The sequence below is a fragment of the Ambystoma mexicanum genome, chromosome 2q (assembly GCF_040938575.1).
Source record: "Ambystoma mexicanum isolate Mex_15411 chromosome 2q, UKY_AmexF1_1, whole genome shotgun sequence".
Classification (NCBI taxonomy): Eukaryota; Metazoa; Chordata; class Amphibia; order Caudata; family Ambystomatidae; genus Ambystoma; species Ambystoma mexicanum.
Genome location: NC_090924.1, coordinates 679,255,488 through 679,278,168, shown reverse-complemented (window position 1 = coordinate 679,278,168; position 22,681 = coordinate 679,255,488). Strand labels below are relative to the sequence as shown.

At 45.6% G+C, this 22,681-nt stretch overlaps 1 protein-coding gene across 2 annotated transcripts in view; it reads right to left on the bottom strand.

Annotated features, from left to right (window-relative positions):
- The window catches only part of LUC7L (LUC7 like), a 261,763-nt gene that overhangs the window by 183,765 nt on the left and 55,317 nt on the right, over positions 1 to 22,681 (bottom strand). For both annotated transcript variants that reach the window (XM_069647860.1, XM_069647861.1), the window contains exon 3: positions 1,850 to 1,948. In XM_069647860.1, coding sequence (XP_069503961.1) covers positions 1,850 to 1,948 — 99 coding nt within the window. The remainder of the gene's footprint in view (positions 1 to 1,849; positions 1,949 to 22,681) is intronic.

Sequence of the window (22,681 nt, the reverse complement as noted above, 5' to 3'; positions counted from 1 at the left end):
TAAAAAAGTGCCTCAGCTCCATAGACATTGCTCCAATTAACTATGGCTGTCCTGGCTCTAACCCATTGACTTTGGTTAGAACTGTCCCTCATAGGTTTAACGTGTATTTCACCTCCCTCGCTTCCTGCCCTGCCAGAGACACTGGAGCCTTAGGCGGATTTAATCACTGAAGCCCGCCAAAGACAAAACAAACAAAAGTTTAAAACCTGGTTTGGCGTGCAGATTAAAACCCAAGACCGACCTCAAAAGCAAGAAATTGAGAAAAAAAGCCAAGGGCCATTTTGACAAAATGGGCACCCATGGTTGCATTACTGCAGCCGAGGAGCCAGCCTGCGGTAAAAACGCACAATGGTAGGAAAATTAAACCACTGACACCAGCCATTAAAAGTTGCGAGGGTAACAAAAACGTTACGCGAGTAAGTCAATAAAGGGGCTACTAAGTAAACCCCCCCCCCCACATTCCCCAGTACTTCCACGTAACATGAGGTGTACTGGACCTACATAAGAAAACGGGTAAGTAAAGTCAACTTCACTTCATTACTCTTGGGAACCGTAGTTTACACAAGAGAAGGTATTCAATCCTCATGAGATATCAAAAGGACTGCGTGACACTGCAATGAAGGTGCTGTGTGTCACAATACAAAAGGGGATGATTATGGAGTTGTTCAGACTCCAAAACCACAGGAACACAGTCCGAATCAGATCAAAAATACGAGAGTGAGAAAAAGGTCTTAAAATGACAAGTCCTAAAGTCCAGCAAACGAGCTAGGGGTCTCTAAGGTTGAAGGGAATTAGCACAGAAATGAGAATTCTCCCTAACAGCTGGGTACACCATATCTTGGCTTGAAGTGGTTAAGGTGGTTGCAAGACGAAGAAGTGATGTATGCGAACAGTAAAAAGGATTAGGTGGGAGATTGGAGGGGCGGCACAAGAACACTGCCATTTCGAATGTGCACCATCTCTGCCCCCTGGATATGCAATGGCATGAGCTCTTTGGAAAGATTTTTGAAGCAGCTAAAAAATGAAACAGCAGGTCTGCTGTATTTGTTACATTTACAAGACATTTGTCTAGAGTGTAACTGGCCTGTTAAAGGCACCAAAACGCTTTAGGTGGCGAGTTCCACTTGAAGGGCAAACCTGCCCATCACAATTGCTGGAAAATTACAATTTCTTTAGCAGAGATACTGACTGACTAGTACTGTATCTTTTTCCAAACTGGGAACAGGGCGCTGTGCATTTTGCCAAGTCAAAAGTGAATGCTGGCTTGAGAACCAAATGCAGTCATGGGACTGCCAACTAATGTGGGATGTTGCACTAAAAAGGTGCAGAGAGCATCAAGTATGGGCATGAATTCACCTCCTAGAGCAACTGGTCGCAGTTGTGGGCTTTGGAAACATTTCATTTTTAAACATCAATGGAGTAATTTACATCAAGCAAGAACATACAGTTGCAGTAAAATGATTAAACCGGACACGCTAAACTGTAGGATTGCATGCATATTTGGTAGACAATGTTAAACGTTCCACAACTGTACCTTCTATTGAATGTAAAAACTGAACCGGCAGAGAAACAGTACTGCCAATAGCAGCCCTTGTGTGTTCGGTTCCGGGTACAGCGTTTCTAACCATCTGGGTCAACAAGCAAGGAGACAGGCTATCGCCACATATATTCAATATCCTCTGGAATGTTTCATTGGCAACAGACCCATAGCAAAAAAAAATGGAAGCTGAGCAAAGTTTTTCTAAGCATTCTTTACCGATCAGGAGTACTGAATCGCAGAAAAACCCTCCTGCACCCAAATTCAACATCACTGTAATTGTGCTTTGAGAATAAAGGAGGTGAAACTTACATCAAGTTCAAAAAACGGATCTCTTTCTTTACTTGCAATTTCATAATCCGCTCTCAGAGCCAAGTCGTGAACCTTGGTACACTCTCCCAGATCCATACGCTGTCAAAATTAAATAGAACTATTAATGTATTAACAATTTAACCAAACATACAAATATGAAACACTTGGCTCGATTCAAAAATTCTCACTTGGACTGGACTGAAAGCTATCCCACAGCCTCAGTTTATGAAACCTGACAAACTAGACTTGTGTGCCAAAATGCGAGTTAAGATGCCTCAAAATTCAAGGAGTACATTTATGAAAAATATTACTTACCAAGTAAACATCTTAGTGGCTTTTATCTGCTTAGAATCACATGCTATGTGGTTGGCTCCGAGTCTTACATTTTCTTCCGAATTAGAAAAGCTGCGTGTCGACGTGTGTTCGTCAGACTATGCCTATCCAACGTGTACAGGCACCCACAAGCCTTCATGTATAGATGTTCTCAGATGTATGGTTTTCCTGCCCTGAACATAGTGTGTTAAGCGAGGTTGTTTCTAACCACTGTTCCACTCATTCCTTGCAGGGAGTTTGGGAGGGCGCATGCGAATCCAAGCAGACACAAGCCACAGAAAGATTGGATAAGTAATTGTAATCTGAGGCTTGTAAATCTGCTTAGATTCACATGCTATGCATATATTTGCAAGCAGTACATGGAGCAAGTAGTGGGTGAGAAGTAAGCACAGAGAATAACATGCATTACTCACCATAATAGCATTTCTGATTGTACCTGCTTAGATTCACATGCTGTGCATATCATCCGACATCTAGTGGACATCGGAATATTGCATCTTTCTTTCGAAGATCGAAAGGGGTCGTCGACATGGGCGTGAGCAACACTGAGTGACATGTAGTGTACCCAAAACCCCTTGCGCATTGTGGTCCCTCAGATGGTTTTTTCCCGCCAACCTAGTTAGTCGCCTATGTGGAGCTCGCAAGAGTATTATATTGCTAGCTTGGTCCCCCCGACCTACAGTCTAGTCCCCCGACTCATCTTCGACGACTGCCTCTTGAGTGTCCTACTCCCGAAGACATCTACAACTGCCTGGCGACTATCGACCGCATGGCCTCTGCACTCCGGCCAGGCCCTTCCAGTAGGGAGAGTGGGGCCCTGGGCTTATTCATCTCGAAGCATTTCCTTTACCCCTCTTCTCTTGGTCTGTCGGCTGCTACCCTCTCCTATAGAGATGATGCCCTTTATATGTGGCCCGTCATTGATTGGTTATTTTATTTCTATCGCGCTCGTACACAAGTGTTTCAGAGCGCAAAAAGGCAAGGGAGAGGAACAGGGGAGAACAAAACCGCGGTCTTACTAGGCCCAGTGACATTGAGAACGTGCAAGTGCATGGGAGAGTGGAAAAGTGCATGGGAGAGTGGAAAAGTGCATGGAAGGGGAGAGGTGGAAAGTGCGAAGCAGAGGAAAAGCAGATAAATAACAATAAATAAGGCAACAAACAGTGTTAATGCAGCCAGCAATCTGCAAGTGCTAGGTTTAAGGCAGCAGACAGGGTAGGTCTGATAAGTTCAGGAAGAAAAAGGGGGGCTGTATGGGTACAGATACAGACCCCAGTGCAAGCCCGGAGGCAGTGCGGGAGGGTGGCAGGATGAGCAAGTACCTGGGCCCAAAGGACAGAGGGTGGCCAGGTGCATGGTGCCAAGAGAGAACAGATCAGCAGGGGAGAGGGGGAGCGAAGGCAGAAGAAAAGAGGAAGGTCTTGAGGTGCGCTTCTGGAACCGGAGATGGTTCTCCTCAAGTTTTAGAGTGGCAGGGAGACTGTTCCAGAGGGAGGCCCCAGCCGAAGACAGAGTTCTACCACCAGCTCGTTTCTTAGAAAAACGACTGACCCCGAGGGAGTTGGAGGTAGAGGAACGAAGAGCTCGAGAGGGGAGGTATTTGCGGAGGGATAGCTGAAGGTATTTTGGACACAGGCCCCAGAAAGCCTTGTGGACAATGCAGAGGGTTTTGAATTTAATCCTTGCATCCACTAGGAGCCATTGGAGAGATTTCAGAGCTGGAGAGATACTATCCCAGGGCTTGAGGCCAAGGACAAGCCTTGCAGTCCTGTTCTGGATTAGTTGCAGAGGGCGGAGAGTAGAGGCAGGTAGCTTTAGAAAGAGGCTGTTACAATAGTCCAAGCTAGAGAGAACCAGAGCTTGGGATACCATGAGCTTCTGGGGGAAGGAGAGGAAAGGCAGAGTACCTCTGAGGAGGTGCAGTCGGAAATTTGACTTTTTAGAGAACTCAGATGTGGGCGGAGAAGGAAAGGGAGGAGTCAAAGATGACCCTGAGGTTTTAGCCTCGCAGGCGGGGGTAGGAGGAGGGCCAAGGGAGGCCTGCCCTCCAATGTAACGGCACCTTTCCTTGGAAGGGCACCCATCGCGATGCAATCGGTGACGAGACCACGACACGCACTCATGCAAGTCCTTCAAGCCCTTTCGAATGAAAACATTGAAAGACAGGCGGACTAAAAAGTGGGGGGTCTGCACTATGCAGGCTGAAGGGCTCCCTCCCCCCCCCCTCGTTGGTGCCGTCGCTTCAGACGACTAGGACTCCGTCAGCAGCCATGGCTCTGAATTGGAAGCCATCAACCTTTCAGCAGAGCCTGCAGGCTTCCTAATGCCCGACTGTTATGAATGTTTTTCTGAGGTCAATCTAGGGGCTTAGTAAAACCATTCAACTGAGACAGTACAACCCTCCACTCTGAGTTCAGGGTAGGGTAGACCGAGCAGCAAGTCTCATCTAGGAGGGAGCGAGGGCTGTAGAATCAGTACAAAGGAGTTACAATACAAGTGGTCCAAAGAAACTATGTAATTGAAATACAAGTAGTCGCAGATAAATCTTGGGGGGAGTAAGTACCATCACATTATATATAACCACAATTATAAAAACACAATAAGCTTTAAGGTGCACAGACCAAAACACATCCTAATTTTTAACACCCAATAGTTCTAGGGAAGTCAAAACCAACAGTTACTTTTGGATTACTTACCGTAATACAAGCCTAACAGTTGTACTGTGATGCTGAGCTACAAATCACATAGCAAGTCAACTGGCCAATATACTTTTCAGAATAGTGGAACTCTAAAAACCTGCAACTCCGATTCAGGATAACAGTTACTCTAGGAGAATTGGGCATTGGGGTGTAATGACATACATTAATCACCCGTTAATGATTATATCTGCTTAGATTCACATTGATGGTGATATTTTATTTGCATCACGCTCTTACACAAGTACTTCAGAGCGCGGCAAGGGAGGGGAACAAGGGAGAACAAACCAATCTTACTAGGCCCAGTGACATTGAGAACAAGAAAGTGCATGGGAAAGGAAAAGGAGAAATGTGCATGGAAGGGGGGGGGCGGAGAAGTGGAAAGTGCGGAGCAAAGGAAAAACAGAAAAAATAAATAGATAATAAAGGCAACAAACTGTGGTAGTGCAGCCAGCAAGTGGCAAGTGTTGGGTTTAAGGGAGCAGACAGGGTATATGATATAAGTGCAGGAAGAAAAAAGGGGTGTGGGGGACTGTATGGGTACAGGTACAGACCCCAGTGCAAGGGGTGGCCTTGGAGGCAGTGCGGGTGGGTGGCAGGGTGAGTAGGTACCACGGCCCAGAAGATGGCGGGTAGGCCAGGTCCACATTGCTGAGAGAGAACAGATCAGCAGGGGAAAGGAGGGGTGAAGGCAGAAGCAAAGAGGAAGGTCTTGAGGTGCTTCTGGAACCAGAGATTGTTCTTAAGTTTCAGAATGGCAGGAAGGCTGGTCCAGAGGGAGGCCCCTGCCGAGGACAGAGATCTACCACCAGCTCGTTTCTTTGAAAAACGACTGATCCCCTCCCCCTCCCCCCCCCCAAGGGAGATCGAGGAACAACGAGCTCGAAAGGGGAGGTATTTGTGGAGGGATAGCTGAAGGTATTTTGGACCCAGGCTCCAGAAAGTTGTGGATAATGCAGAGGGTTTTGAATTTAATCCTTGCATCCACTGGGAGCCAATGGAGAGACTTCAGGGCTGAAGAGATACGATCTGTTAGGGAGAATTCTCAGAAATGTGCCAATATCTGTACTTTAGAGACCCCCCAGCAGCTTTGCTGGATTTTGAGGACTTGGATTTTTGTTACCTGGGGAGTGCGAGACCCTCTTTCCCCCACTCATGTATTTTAATATGATTTTGTACTCTGTTTCTATTGGTTATGGAGTTTGAAACTCCATAGGTATCATCTTTTACATTGTGTCACAGCACCTTTAATGCAGTGGCACAGGAAGCCTTTTTAGATTTCCCCAAAGGTTTAAATACCTTCTCTTGGATAAACTACTGTTTCCAAGAGCAGTAAAGTGAAATTGAATTTACTTACATTTGTAACTTTATAGACTCAGCACACACTATCTTATAATAGGGTGGTGGAGGGGTTACTTAGTATCCCCTCTGTCTAGCTTCTCATGCAACATTTTTTGTTACCCTTTCCTCGATCAATGGCTGGTGGCAGTGGTTTACTTTTAACTACTGTGGTGTACATTCACTCCAGGCTGCAATATTTTTGTTGGAATGGCCCCAAACTTTTTTTTTCCACCATTTCTTCTTGGAAAGGTCCTTCTTGAGATTCAGGCAATACGAATTTGGAGTTTCAGCACTGCAGCAGGGCTTCACCGGGCAAACCAACGGCCCAGGAGTTCCAGTAGGTGTCCTACTTGTTCTTGGGTTCCTTCATCCAGTGGTCGACTGCCTTCCAAGCCAAAAGCCTCTCCTTTTAGGCAGGTTTCTCACATTCATTCCAGCCTAGTTGTCAGTCACCCAGCAGGGTGGCTGTCCTTGCCGGACAGTCCGCTGGCCAATCACCACAGAGTGCATTTGAGTCTCCTAGGAGACTAACCACAGTTTAGGGCACCTCCCTCACTTCCTGTCCCCAAAAGACACCCTGGAGCCAGAGGCAGTCGAGAATCCCGCCAAAGGCAAAGCGAACAAAGGGACCGCACCTGGTTTGGCGCGCAGAATAAATCTCAAGAAGGACCTTTCCACAAAGAAATGGCAAAAAAAAAAAAATTACCAGGCGATTTCGACAAAAAATGGCACCCTTGGGTGCTTTACTGCAGCTGCGAATGCAGCCCGCGGTAAATGCACACCATAGTAGTTAAAAAAACCACTGCCAGCAGCCATTCAGTGAGCAAAGGCTAAAGTGTTACATGAGAAGCTAGACAAAAGGGGATGCAGGGTAATCCCTCCAGCATCCTAATGTAAAATAGTGTGTGCTGGGTCTAGAAAGTTGAAAGTAAAGTCAATTCCACTTAACTGCTCTGGGAAACAGATTTCCCCACGGTTTAAATACCTTCTCTGGGATAAACTAACAGACTGTCCTGTGCCACTGCACTGAAGGTGCTATGTGACACAATTTGAAAGATGCCTACGACTGTCATACACAACCAAAAGAAACACAAAGCTCAGAAATCACATTAAAATACACGAGAGGGCAGGGGGATGGGAGTTGGGGGGTGTGTGGGTCTCACTCTTCAGGTTGAAAGAAAAAGTCCTCAAAATCCAGCAAAGTTGCTGGGGGTCTCTGAGGTGGACGGAAGTAGCACATTTTCGAGAATTCTCCCCAACAATTAGTACAAAGAAAGAAATTGTAACATACATAGGTTCAAAGAAATACTAGGACACTATGTATTTTAAACATAATGGTTTATTTTAAAAATAATAATTAGTACCCCCAAGATTTTACCTTGGCCCATCACATAAGTCAAACACATTTATAAAAACCAACTCAACACTTCAGGTATACAAAAGAACATATAACACTAAAGAAAAGCAATGAGCAGTTTAAGATGAGTCAAGCCTAATGTAACATTCAGAATTATTTTACCCCAAGAATAGTTTAATGGAAAGTAGTCAGGAACCATGAACCAAGCCACCAAGCTGAGGGATTAGGGGGAGGGATGCCACACAAGTTCGTTACGATGCAGGAGATCCGGATGTTAGAGAGAATTCTCATTTCTGTGCCAATTCCCTTCAACCTTAGAGACCCCCAGCTCTTTTGCTGGACTTTAGAACTTTTTAATTTTAACCCTGGAGTGAGTCCTTTTTCTCACTCTGTATTGACCCAATTTGGATTATGTTGTTTTTGGAGTCTGACAAACTCCATAGGCATCTACTTTTTGCATGGTGACGGCACCTTCAGTGCAGTGTCAGAAATCCTTTAGATTTCTCAAAGTTTAAATACCTTTTCTAGTGTGAACTACTGTTCACAAAAAAATTAAAGTGAAATTCATTTTACTTACCTTTTCTCTTTGTAGGGCCAGCACACCCCACCTAATGTGGAGTGCTGGGGGGCAGGAGTGGGGGTTACCTAGTATCCCCTTATCCTACCTACTCATGTAACTTTTTTATGTTACTCTCACTACTTTGATTGGCTGGTGGCAGTGGTTTAATTTTCCTACCATTGTGCTTTTCTGCCACAGGCTGAATCCTCAGCTGCGGTATATCACCCATGGGTGACCATTTACCATTTTGTGAAAATGGCACCGGTTGTTAGGTAAGATTTTCACAGAACTGGGCAATCTTCCTGACCCGGGTCAACCCCAGAACTTTGCTTTATTAGTGGGATATTTTTCCTTAATACCTCAGTGAGTGGGAACCTTTTTCCACACTCACATAATGTTTAATTCTTTATGGTTGTCATTTTTAAGATTCTCCATAGTGCCTTTTAAAAGTTATCCTCTTTAACAACTTATTGCCATTAAGTGCCTGTTGCTGGGTTGCCCTAGGGGATCCCCTTTAACTTTCATTTGTTAACCTTGAGAAAACTACAGTTCACAAGGGTAGAAAGGATCCCTTCTATTTTATTCTGTGAAGCCAACACATCCCACCTTATTTGGAGTGCTGGGGAGATGCAATGTATCCCCTTTCACATTAAAACTAACGTTACAAGGACAAGCTTACCTTAAATGGCTGGTGGCAGTGAAACCTTGTATTAATTTGGTGCACCTTTACCGCGTTGCTGTGTTCACAGCTGCAGTAAAGGCATCCAAGGGTGCTCATTTTACCAAAATGGCCCCAGTCTTCTTTTTTCGCCATTTTAGTGTTTCTTGTTCCTTCCCCTGACATTCAGGGTGGGAAATTCCTGTGCGATTTTTATTTTCAGCGGGAGTCCCCTGGACTCCCCACCCAGGCTCCAGTCTGAGGGCAGGCAGCGAGGGAGGAGTCCAAAACTCCACAGCCTTTGCCCTACGCCTTGCTTGAATGGGGACACATCCCAGTGGGGGGCTGGCTGTCCTTTTTGGACAACCAGAATGCCCCTTGTAAAATGCAGGGAGAGAATGCAGAGGTTGTGTTGTAATTCCTGATAAATACTGCAAACCTGGAAGATTAAGAAAAAAGTCGACCACTGGAACTGAAACCGAAGAGGAAGAGGAAGGAAATGCCGCTGAAACCATTTCCAGCGACCCTAGAGCCTGCTGTGTAACCATAGCCTGCTGTAGCCCTTCCCTTCCAATCGACATGGGGACTCTGAAAACGGCGATCCAGAGCCTTGTGAGACCCACTAGACTCCAGAAGGCCTGCATTTTGAGCTATCCCACACTTTGTTGCAATACCCTGGTACCCAGAGTCATGATGCGGTGCAATGCACGGTCTTCAGAATTCCACTTCATGGGCATCCTGGTGGATCTCCAGAGACACGAATTGAGTCCGAAAAGTCCCAGAGTGCTGGACCTTTGTAACGACGAGGATTCAACCACAATTTTCTGTTTTCTGTGCTCCTTGAAAAGGCGCCAAATCCGCAGAACTGCATTCAGCCGCGAGGGAAACCTGGACTAGAGCCTTCAACGATCCCTGCTGCAAAGTTCCTTCTGAGGTCTTGTTTTCAGTCACCACAAGGAATACACTTACCGGGTATTGGCTGCAGACCCTGAAGTTCTCCTGCAGCAAAATCTTCAATGCTGAGGTAATGTGTTGGCTTGGGTATGTACTTACCTTAAGCATGTTAGGATTTCTGTGCCCCTAGACCCTCTAACCCTAGAAGTAAAGTACTCACCTGTCTGCCCAGTTTTCCTAAGGCACTCTGACTTTTGCTGCTAAAGAACCTATTCTGACACTGCATGTTGGTCACTAGTCCTAGTGACACCCCCCCTTCTGCCACTGAACACTCATGCTCCAAGAATAAGAGAAATATTTTCTTTTCTAGGCAAAAGTTCCACTCCCTTGAAAGTGTTTAAAAGTTACTTGTAAAGAGTTGATTGGTAACTATTTCTAAGAGTGAACAGTTACAAAAGTTTTTACTCATCTTGAACGTGTGATGCCAGTGCTCCAGATAAGATTTTGAGGTGTGAGTATTTTACTCCATTTTTAAACTTGGAGAGTAAATATGATTAAGAGTAAAAATGACTTCTTCACAAGAGAGTAAAATGTATGAGACATCCAGTCGACGTGTGAAAAAACTGTATGGAAATCATTACTATGCAGCAGATTTCTGCATTGTGACAGAATACGCCTTTCATTATTTCTGGCCATTTGATCTCTCCTGTATAAACTTAAATGTTGAAATCACAAAAACCTTATATAGTAAAGCATACATGAATTTGTATTGTCTGTTTTGAGATTTGATAGCATAATTGTCTTTTGATGTTTAATGAAAGTCCTAATTTCCTGGAGCTATTACCACCTAATGGTATGCCAATGTTATGATACAACAGGGCAGAGAGGCAAGGACTTCATGCTAAATTCTATATCTAATCTAGTGGTCAAATGGTTCCTTATATAGCTCTTTTGTGAAAACGCTGCACATAGAACATATTTATCCCAATTACCACCAGACCAAAGTCTGTACTCCATTATCGACCTCGAAAGGATGAAAGGCTCAGTTGAACTTGCCGGGATTTGAACCCGCAACCCACAGATCACGCAGAGATTGCAGCAATGAGTGCTCAACCGGCTGAGCCATCTTATTGGCTAACATCCTTCAGAGGATGGTTAACTGAGTATCGACTGAGGTACAATGATCACAGTACCTAGCTGAATGACGAACCATTTATGAAGCGCTACAGAGTTAAATACCTATCTGGATTATCACAGGGACAGGTTTTGCTGAGTTTCTATTTCAATTACCAATGTAACTCATTTGTTTTTGAACAGCGCTTGCATTTGGAGAATCCGTTTTTTGGATGTTTTATTTTTAGTCTTGAAGATTTGAGAGGCTAGAACACCTGTGATCAGTGTAATGACAATTACTCACCCTTGAGCAAAGACTCTGCTGCCACTGACCATTTATAGTAATGTACCCCATTGACTCCAAGGTTGAATAGATGTAAACTGGACTGTGCATAGTCATTTTACACACTTTTATTTATAATTAGACTGTAAATTAAAAGTGTAAAAGTGTAAAAGTGATCTGCCTCTGCATGATTATGCACACAGCACCGGAACTCTGAAAAATACAACTGTGCAATACTGGTTTGCTTTCACTGGAAAAAAAGCACAACTTGTTAAAAATGAATTCTCAATTGCAACTTAGTTTTCCATTTGATTAAATTATACAATCCTAAAATTCTAGGAAAACGAACAGTGCTTCTGAAGCTGAATGGAAAGAAAACATTCCTTTCATCAGTGTGCAGTTTATTTTCTTTGAAAGGCTTCAGAGATATACATTCGGTTTCAGAGGTGGCTTGCAATTACATCCATGTAGATAAAAATCACAAAAAGCCTTCTGGTTTCTGTCAAGTAACCTGACCTTTGCACTGCCCTCTGCTCTAAACCTGTGTGTAAATGTACCCAGGAAAAAAATAAAGCTGGCCTATTTACAAGATTTTCATGCATAAAAAGGCCTAGTACTCCCCTTATCTGGAGCCCTATTTATTTCAAATAAGGTGTATACTTGGGTATGTGTGCCTTCAAGTATAGTGTGTTTTGATATTGCAAATTCATATAATGTGTTCGTACTTACCCCTAGATTTATCTGGGCCTACCTGTATTTAAAGAAATCCTTTATTTGTACAATACAAAGTGTTTCTTTGGATCATTTGTATTACAATTTCATGTGTACTGATTCTACAGCCCTCTCGCTCCTAAAATTAAGCCTAACTGCTCTGTCTACGCTACCATGAACTCAGGTGGTACAGCCTTATACTACCATGAACTCAGGTGGTACAGCCTTATACTAAGAGTGGAGTCTTGTACTGCTTCAGTTGAATGGTTTTACTAAAACCTTAGTTGGACTTCAGAAAAACTAAACACTGGTCGTCTTTTTCGCTATTTTCTGTTTGCAAGTTCTTTCTTGGGTTTTAGTCTGCACGCCAAACCAGATCTGAGCCTTGGTTGGTTTTGCCTTTGGCAGGTTTCAGTACTGAACTCACCTCTAGCTCCAGTACTGGAAGGGCAGGAAGAGAGGGAGGTTCCCAGAAACTCCTGTCCTTTGTCTTTAGGAATGCCTGAATGCAAATAGTCCTGACTGCAGGACAGGCACCAAGCTGTTTGAGTGACAGCTAGGCGGTGCATGGATGGGAGAAACCTGCTTAAAAAGGTGTTTTGGGACTGAAGATAGTTGACCACTGGGAAGAACAACCCGAAGTTCCTCCTGGACCTTTGAATTGCCTGGTGAAGCCCTGCTGAAACTCCTTTTTCTAAAATCAACAAGAGAAGCTCCGGAAGGGAGGACTTCTTCCCTTGGGTTAGTGGGACCAACTAACCCCTGAGACGAACTCCACTGGACCATCTTCCCCGACTGGCTGTACTTTGCTGCTGCAGGAACAGAGTGCCAGGGGTCGAGAAATCCGTAGTCGAATGCAACATCTGTAAGCCAGACAGAAGCTTCAGGAGTCTCCCCAGGACTCTCCAGAAGCAGGACGACCAGAGCTCGAGTTCCCTCACCAGAGTGCAGGACTCTAGTGAAGAAAGCCCAACCGGTATCCAAGATTAGCAACAGTGCTGTTTGCTAAGCGTTGAAACCGCTTAGTGCCGCAGAACTGAAAAGAGCCCGTAGCTGCCGCCGACCTCCAAATTGCCGCCGGAGCCCACCAGACATCCTCCCTCTTGTCCCCATGACTGAGACTCAGGAACAAGGGTCTGCACTGCTGTAGCAAAAACTAATCCAGCTAGACCACTTCTTCAAACCAGGAGTGCTGTTTAGGCTTGGGGTACTTACCTCATTGTCTTTTAGTCGCACTCTTCTCAGTTGGGATTTTACATTGGCTTAACTATTAGAGTGGATTCGAACTCCCTTTTCACAGACTTAACAGCTTGTGACCCTTTAAGTGATTGTCTACAAACTAACTTTGTGCAAGACTTATCTAAGAAGTGCAGCAGATCCATTGACTGTCCCAATTGACTTTGGCTGTTCTGGCTCCCTTAAGACTCTAGTCTATTGACTTTGATATTGTTTGTCTCCCATAGGTGGTAGCTTAAGTGTATACTATTACTGCTGGGAAAGGCTCATCTAGATTTCATATGCAGATTTAGTTGTCCTCACATATATTGAGGACCCGTTTAATCGTTTCCTTCCCTAAACCTTTCTGCAATCTCAGAAGCTGCAAAGAATAACTAGTGTGATATATAAATGCCATTACGGTCCTTTTGATTGCAGTCACCTCAGGGTGTATGAAGCATATCCAAAGATTATCCACTAATTTGTTGTGATTCTGGAATGTAATTTTAAAGTATATTTACAGTGTTATAACGAATTACCTTTTAAAGAATGCTTATTTAACAATTGATAAATAATTTATAACTGAAACCTTGAGTATAATTACCTGGCTACTTGTATTTACGGATTTCATTTGTACAGCTCTACTGCTCACATTTACGCCCTTGAGCTAGGCCTAGCTGCTCAGTCACAATACCAACTTGTGTATTAATTACAGACCTATACCAAAAGGTGGGTTACCCAATACCAGGAGGGAAAGGGTTGTGTAGTCCCACAGTGTGACAGCACCAATTCTTACCCAACAGTGTCTGGATCTGATGCCTGAGACCAGCACTGTGAGTATTAACTGTGTGCGTCTCATTTTCAGCCTCGCCAGACAGTAGCCGCAGGCACCTCTGAAACCACCACGCCGACCTGTGGGTAGTATTGAGAAAACTTCAGCATGCCTGCACGAAATCCCTCTTCCTGTCTTCGGTCAGAAAAACCTTGGCACAGACTGTGTTCCATCAAAAATCCCAAAAATTCAGGATCTATGAGACAGTCACCGATTTTCTCCAGTTCACAAACAATCCCAGCCAGAAAAGCAGTAGAAGCAGCAAGGGGAACGCTGGTGTATGGGGACAGTGACACCAAAAGGAGCCATTTGTACAAATACAGATAGACATGAACTCTCTGAAGCTTGAGGAACGCTGCTTTTACAGCCATCTTTGTAAAGACTTGTGGTGCAGAGCTCAAACTGAAAGGACTAATGAAAATGCTTGCCTCTTACCAAAAATCAGAGGTATTTGCGGTGTTGGGGACATACTGGTAAATGCAGGTATGCGGTATGCATATTTAAGATCTACCACACAGAGCCAATCGCCCTTCAGAAGGGAGGAGCGAAAATACATTGGAGTGAACTTGAATCCTGGAGAATGTAAAGATAGAAATCTGACAGATACCAGATAGTGCGCAGGCCAGCCTGGTTGGATTTCAACACTGTAAAAATGCTGGAAGAGAAACCCACACCCTCTTCCGCCTGAAGGACTCGTTTTACTGCCATCAAGTCCAGAAGCTTCTGAACTTCGGCACAGAGAGTGGGACCCTCTGCTGTACAGGATGACGGGTTGGAGGAATTGCGGGTAAGGGGAGGCACAAACCAGAATGGGAAACCGACAGGACCCAGGGGGTCTTTTGTGATGGTGTGCCAAGCTATTGCACAGGACCATTGGAAACCATCATTTTCATCAGTGATGGGGTCACTGGAGCAGGCTGCGGAGAGGGCGAAAAGCCTGCCACTCTGCTGCTTGCACCGAAGGCCACTTGGAAAACGGCCCGGCTGACCTGTCTTGCGGTCCTGAAACCCAACCCTGAAAAGGATTGAGCGGAAATCTCACTTTTGGGGTTGGAGTTAACTGGAGCATTTTCAGTTTCTGTGCTAATTCCCTTTAACCAGAGACCCCCAGAACTTTTGCTAGACCCTGGGCTTTGTGTTATTCTCCAGAGTGAGTGGAACTTTTTACCACTCATTCTTTTTCTGCGACTGGGATTCTGATTCTACTGCTTTTATGGAGTATGCTTTGCTCCATGTGTTTAATACAGGCATTCATTGTTGACTTTGACACACCCAGCACCCTCTCTGGGAAGTGTCACTGAGAAGTCCTCAGTATGTTTTATTTAATTTGCGTGTGAACTGCAGTTTCCAAGAGTAGCAAGATAACTTAGGTTACTTACCTTTCCTTTTATGGGATCAGCACATCACCTTATGCAGGGTACTAGGGGATTACTGTTTGGGAGATGTATCATCTCCTCGTGAGACCCCAAGCACTTTGCTGGACTTCTGACCCTTTTTCTGGAATCCCAAATGAGTGAAGCCTTTTTCCACTCATTCAATGGGTTCGGTCTTTTGGAACTTTTCTATGTTTTTACCTGTGTGATGGAGTCTATTTTACTTTAACACTTAAAAGGCATCTGTATTTTACTATTGCAGCACACAGATCTCCTTAGGGGCAGTACTGCTGGGGAACCTTAGGGTCCTCATTTAAATTTTTATCCTCGAGTAGAACAAGTTACTTACCAACTGTAACGTTCTTTCGACTGGATGATCCTCCCACGTATTCCTCATCTTGTGATATTCGTTATTGCCAGCTTTCGATAGAGGGCGCCGTGCTCGAGGTCGCGGCGTTGATTGTCCCTCAACGGACTCCATTCCATGTCGACGTCACTGTTGGTATAAATAGCTCGAGCCACGCCCGTTGGCTTCAGTTCTGTTTTTGAGGAAATACTCGTGGAACATCCAGGCGTATGCTGTGACTGATAGGCTCATCGTGAGAGGAAAGTGTAAGAAAACGTAAACTGTACTGCGGGTCAGGCTGGGCGGGTCGATGAGGAATACGTGGGAGGAACATCCAGTCGAAAGAACGTTACAGTTGGTAAGTTACTTGTTCTTCGAATGGATTGTGTCCTCCTACGTATTCCTCATCTTGTGATAGACTCCCATAGCAGTGATCAATTTGGAGATGGGAGTGCTAGTTTGTTTACATGGACGGAGTGAAGTAGCGCCCAAGCAAATAACCCCTCATTGGAGGAGGCATCTAATCAGTAATGCTTGATAAAAGGTATGCACTGATGTCCATGTTGCAGCCGAGCAAATGTCTTTTGCAGGGACTCCCTGCTTCAAAGCTGCAGAAGTAGCCATTCCCCTAGAGGGAGCACACAGCCCATCCGGTGGGTCTTTTCCTGCTAATCTGTAGCATTCCAAAATAGCCAGAATGATTCAGCGGGATATAGTTTGTTTTGTCACCGCTAACCCCAATTTACGACCTGTGTAACCCACAAAGAGTTGGTCATCTTGATGTAATTTTGCCATTCTTGAAATGTAAAAACTAAGGGCCCTCTTGGAGTCAAGCCTATGCAATCTCTCTTTTCCCAAATTAGGAGGATAGAATGTTGGTAAAATAATTTTTTGTGACAAATGGAAGACGGAAACTACTTTCGGTAAGAATGATGGTTTAACCTCAAGAACTACCCTGTCCTTGTAAAAGATGGTATATGGAAGTTTATTAGAGAGCTTGTAGTTCACTAACCCTGCAGGCTGATGTTAATGCCACAAGAAGGACAGTCTTTAGTGTTAAAAGCCTCAATGGAAAGGAGTGCAGAGGCTCAAATGGTATACAAGTTAGGAATTTTAGAACCAAGTTTAAATCCCAAGTTTGGACATGAAACGGTGATGTGGATATACATTGGTAAGCCCTTTCAGGAACTGTGTGATTAACGGAATTTTAAAGTAAGAAACCTCTTCCGAGGAGCGCTTAATGGACAGCGCAGCAAGATATCCTTTAATTGTCCCAATTCTAGATTGGCTAGGTGTAACAGAAAATAAAGCACCATTGGGGTGCCACATTGAAAAGGGTCCACATCCCCATCTCTGCAACAGTTACTGAACTTGTTCCAACAGCACCGGTACAAGGATTTTGTTGCTGGCCTTCTAGCCGAAAGCAAAATCTCCATTACGTCCTCCGGAAGATCCCAATACTTGTATCTCAACCTCCCAGACACCATGCGTGTAGGTTGCGTGTCTTGACCTCTGGACGGGGAACCCAACCTTCCTCTTACAAGAGAAGATCCTCTCTTTGCGGAAGACGTAATGGAGGGCAGATTGACATGTGCAGAAGGTCCGGGTACCACATTCTCCTGGCCCAGTCGGGGCAATTAGGATCATGGCTTTCCTGAACTTTCTCAACCTCCTGATTACTTGAGGAATCACAGGGACTGGAGGAAACTCCTACAGCAGGGGGAAATCCCAGTCCACCACGAATGTGTCTCCTAGAGCTCCTCTCGGGGGAACATTACCTTGAGCAATACTGATCGCACTTCCGGTTTACCGTGGTCGCAAACAGATCCACTTGAGGGTTTCCCCAAAGGGCGAATATCTCCAGGACTTCCTGAGCTAACTCCCACTCGTGGGAGACTGCTCTGCGTGCTCAGAGCGTCTGCCGCCATGTTCTGGTCTCCGGCTAGGTGAACTATTCCTTCTCATATTGCCCAGAACCAGAGCTGCATTGCCTCTCTGCACAAAAGGTAGTGATCCTACGCCTCCTCTTTTGTTGAGGTAGTACATGGCCCCTGTGTTGTCCGTCATTATCAGGACATTCTTTCCCTGTACAGAGTGCAGGAAGGCCTTCAGCTTCAGTCCGATTGCCCTCCGCTCCAATAGGTTGCTGTGTAGTTTGGACTCTGATGGAGACCAACGTCCGCCGATTGTCAGATCGCTGGTGTGAGCTCCCCACCCCTTGAGTGAGGCGTCCGTTACTGTTATCTCCGGCCATGGTTGCCAAAAGGATTCTCCCTTGAGGATGTTGTCGTTGCAAGCCCACCATAATAGATCCTGAGCAACTGTGCTCGGGACTTGCAGAAGATCTGACATATTCCCCGAGAATTGGGCACACTGGCGGGATCTCATTCTCAGTCTGGCCCCAGAAAAATGCAGGATGCCATAAGGCCGAGCAACCTCAGAAAATCGAAGGCCGGCAGATGCTGGGCTTTCTGGAATTTTGTTACCATCTGCTGGATGTGGGAAGCTCTTACCTCGGGCGGCAAGGCTTTGCCCGAGGAAGTGTCCAAGACTGCTCCAATAAACTAGTTTTTTGGAATGGCATCATGCGGGACTTCTTGAAATTGAGGGAGAAGCCCAGGTTGTGCTGAAAGTGGCAGGTGATAGACAGATGTTCCTGAGCTTGTTCTGGAGAACGTGCTCTGATCAACCAGTCCAGGTAGGGGTAGACGTGAATCCCCCCTTTCCCGAGACTCGCTGCCACTACCGCCATCAGCTTGGTGAAAACCCTTGGAGCGGAGGTCAGCCCGAAAGGCAGAACTTGAAACGGATAGTGAGAACCGCCAACTGCGAACCTCAGGTATTTTCTGTGCTTGGGATGGACTGGCACATGAAAATAAGCATCCTGAAGGTCCAATGATACCAACCAGTCTTGGAGTTGGAGAGCCTGAAGGATCTGAGAAAGGGTTAGCATCTTGAACAAGTTCCTCAGGAAGGACAAGTTTCTTAAGTCCAAGATGGGTCTCCGTCCTTCTTTGGAATGAGAAAATAAGGGGAGTTCCTTGTTCCTCTCCACTACAGGTAAATGTTCTATTGCACTTTTCTCTAGCAGGGTTAAAATTTCCTGAAAAAGAAGCGGGTCTGAAATTTTGGTAGAGCTGGCTCCCGGTGGATGATTGCAAGGCCTTTTTAGGAAGCGAAGGCAGTAACCTTAAGCTACTGTTTCCATTGCCCTAGCATCTGAAGTAATGCCCCCCCCATTCTTTCAGATGCTGAGAGATTCTGCCTCCCACTGGTGTTTTGTATGACAAGACCACAGTGATTTGGAGGCAGCTGCAGGAGCGGCTGAGGGCATAGATGCCGTTCGAGGATGGCTTTGTAGTCTTTCCTCGTCCACCACAAGTGACATTCCTTTTGCCCTGTACCAACAGTATAGTAGTATCGAAAAGGACTATCCCTCCAGGAAAATGAGCCTGAATAGGGTTTCTGAGGCTGTCGCATGGAGGCACTAAGGGATTTAGCTGCCGCTTTTGAGGTCTGTAGTTTTTCTAGGCTCTCATCAGCCTTACTACCAAACAGCCTCGAGCCATCAAAGGGCATGTTGAGAAGTCTGGTCTGCACATCTGGTGCAAACGCCGACTTTCTCAACCACGCAAATCTGCGTAGCACTGTACTCGATGCCATGGATCTGCTAATACTATCAGCAGTATGCAGTCCAGACTGGAGACATTCCCCCATTGCCTCCTTCCCGTCTTTGCCTAGATTCAGGAAGCCTTCCCTTTCCTCGCCTTCCGGAATAGGTTCATCCGCCGCCAAAAATGCATTCCCACAGGGTATGTGTGAACCTGGCCAGGGTACAGGCGACAATGGTTGATTTCAAGGCCATGCTACCTGAAGTAAAAACTTTACGAGCCCAAGCATCAACCTTCTTATCCTCCCTGTCCGGAGGTATGGTTGGGTATGCTGTCTGTGGCGAAGTAGTAGCAGCCTGAATAACCAGACTTTCTGGAGTAGGGTGTGTATTCAGATACTCTGGATCAGAAGTAGACGTTCTATACTTCTTAGGAAGATAGCCATCTACTGCAGCAATTTTATTACGTCTTTCCCAGTTCCTTTCAACTGTCCTTTGAAGTGCCTTATGGAAAGGGAAAACTGGATCTCTGAGGTCCTCTGACTATTATGTCCGTCATATCTCAAAAGTAGGCAATGCTCTTCACCAACCCATATATTCTATCACCCTGTTCATCAAACTCCTGTACCCTGAGTCTGCAGGATCAGGTGCAGCAAACTAATTCAGGTGACGTGTCAACACCACTAGCAGAATGTAGAGTTTCGCACAGGTCTCATTTTAAATTAAGGATTTATAAGTTCCTCTGTAACTTGTCTAGTGCCATATTTTACTCCGAAAGGAGTCACAACTTCATCCTCTGAACCAGATTCTTCAAAAATTGAAGACATGGATCTAAAAAAATCTGACTTGGGTAAATGTGTAAACCACCTCTTCCTCCTGATTTATTGTTGGAGTAATAGGTGTCTTCGAAGGGGTCGAAGGAACCTTCGACACATTCGACGAAGTCTTCGATAAGGGCGTCAAAGATAGTATAGGCTTCGATGTCAAAGCTGTCGGCACCGATGGCGTCGACGAAGTTACTCTATTTCGACAAATTCTGCTTTTTATGAGGGATCGGAGAAACACTCGATCCTCGAGGATCTCTCAACGATTTATAGACTCGAGTTTTATAGGTACTACTGGGTTTTACCGCTGTAGTTCCAGACTTCCCTGTGTCGTCCAGTGGAGCGACCGGGGTCTGGCTTTTCTGAGGTTTCTTTGAGGGGGTCCATGGCAGCATTCTCAAAGACCTGCATCATTTTTCTTCTAAAATGTTCCCATTTTGTAGGGGAATCTGATCTTGTTGGACATCAAACCAATTCAGTCGATGTATCGGATGATGACGATGGAGATCATCTACTACGCAATCAGGATCTCTTTGAGTGTTTTATGACGAATCGGACGATTTTTTATGCTTTTTCGACGAGGCCTTCGAAGTGGCCTTTCACGCCTCCCGCCCCACCGCTAACTTACTTTTCCTCTCACAGAGGGCCTCTCCGTCATCGACTGACAGGAGCCACAGTCGCCGGTTCGATGATCCAAACCCAGACACCAAAGACAGATACGATGAGGATCAGTGATAGACATCTTCGACCCGCAGTCGATACCATTCTTAAACCAGGTTCTGGGTGTAGAAGCGGTTGATGAAGACATTTTCTGACAGAAAATCTCTAAGTGCGCCATTCACGAGAGTGAAGCAATCTGAAAAATGGAAATGTAGCCAACGGGCGCGGCTTGAGCTATACCAACCTTGACGTCGACACGGAATGGAGCCCATCGAGGGACAATCGACGCCACGAACTTGAGCACAGCGCCCTCTACCGAAAAAAAATTTCGAAGCAGTGAAGCTGGCAATAACGAATATCACAATTACGAATATCACAAGATGAGGAATACGTGGGAGGACAATCCATTCGAAACTACATTTCTTCAGGAATGAGATACTTAGCATCTCTCCTAAAACTTTAGTCTGAGAGATTGGCACACGCCACCTTATGTGGAGTGCCAAAGGGATAGCTAGTATCCCCCTTCTCTCTGCTATGTCATTTTAGTCACAGAAAATCTCCTAGTTATGGCTAGTGGCAGTGGACTTGTTTTACCAACTAGTGGGTGATTTTTCTACGGCAGGCTATGTGCATGGCCTCAATAGTGCAAAATTGGGGCCTCTTCGCCATTACTAGTGTGGTGCTTCTTAGTTAGCCCTTCCATCATTCTGGCGGGGGGAGGGGCACGTTTGCTTCAGTTCTGTTTCGCCCACTCACTCCCCTTGAAGAGGAATTACCAGGCGTAACATAGGCTACAAGAAAGTGTAACATGTACATTCTAGGGCGGGGTAGGTCAGGAGCAGCAGCCTCACACTGCAGGAGCAGTGCCCCGTTTCACAGCAGAGCCTGGGGCTCCACTTGCAGAAAGGTAGGCCCTCTGGCTGATCTGCCACCCAGATCGTGAGCACCTACACATCTGCTCACCTTTTTTGGGAAACTTGCTTGATATTTCCCCTATTGTGCGTTCGATGCACAGAAATTAGCCTTTGTGGCTCATTCTACACCCGAAATGCTTTCTTTACTGAAGCCCTCTGAGCCACCATTGCAACACATTAAGTGGCCCCATTTTAAGATGGCCTACGGCTTCCCCCTCCCTTCCAGCCCCACTCAAATTGTCTCCAGCCCTGCAGCCTACCATGAATGGCCAGTCCATCTAGAAGAATCAATCGCCGGCAGGCGAACACCAGCCCGTCCACTAAGGACCGGCACAACACGGAACGTTGCCTGTCCCAAGTCTGTCCTTTGCCGTCCACGCCGTTAGCCAAAGCTGCAGAGCCCTCCTGAGGACTTACTACATCTGTGCACATTACAGGTATTCTCATAGTCCTCTACCTTGCTACTGCACGTGTTACGTCGATCCGCTAATTTCATATGCTACCTCCCACCTGCTAACCACCGCGAGCCCGCTGCCACCAGTACACACCTCCGGCACCATCTGCGCTTGCTAGGTAGCTCACGCTCGCTCAGTTGACAATATGCATACACAATGAATAACGCGCATGCTACACTATCCTTGCCCCCACTACCTTGTAGTTGTATTCATGCATTATGTCAGTATAATGCCGTGCACTACCCTGTAGTTAATGGTGCCACTAATAGCAGCCTAGACCATCACCACCAACACACCACATGATCACATGTCGGAGCATAGTTAGGCACAAACTGTCCGGTCTTACCTAGGCACGATTCCCAGACCAGCTGATCCACCGTCACCCAAGGTCACCCCACAGTAAGAATTATGTTAATCATGTCAGGATCCTTCTTATTGTTGCCTTCACTCAGTGTTCAACTCAACCACCAAATGTGGTTGTGTATAACTGCATTGCTGTTATTGATGTTGACTTGTATTACACCTATTGATGCCACCTCCATTCGATGTTAAACTCATTGCCATCACCAAATGTGTTTATAATTGTGTTGCCGGAGGATTTTACTTGAAATATTCCCACAGTCCCCAAAGTAATCCCCTCTTTTAGACTTACTCCACC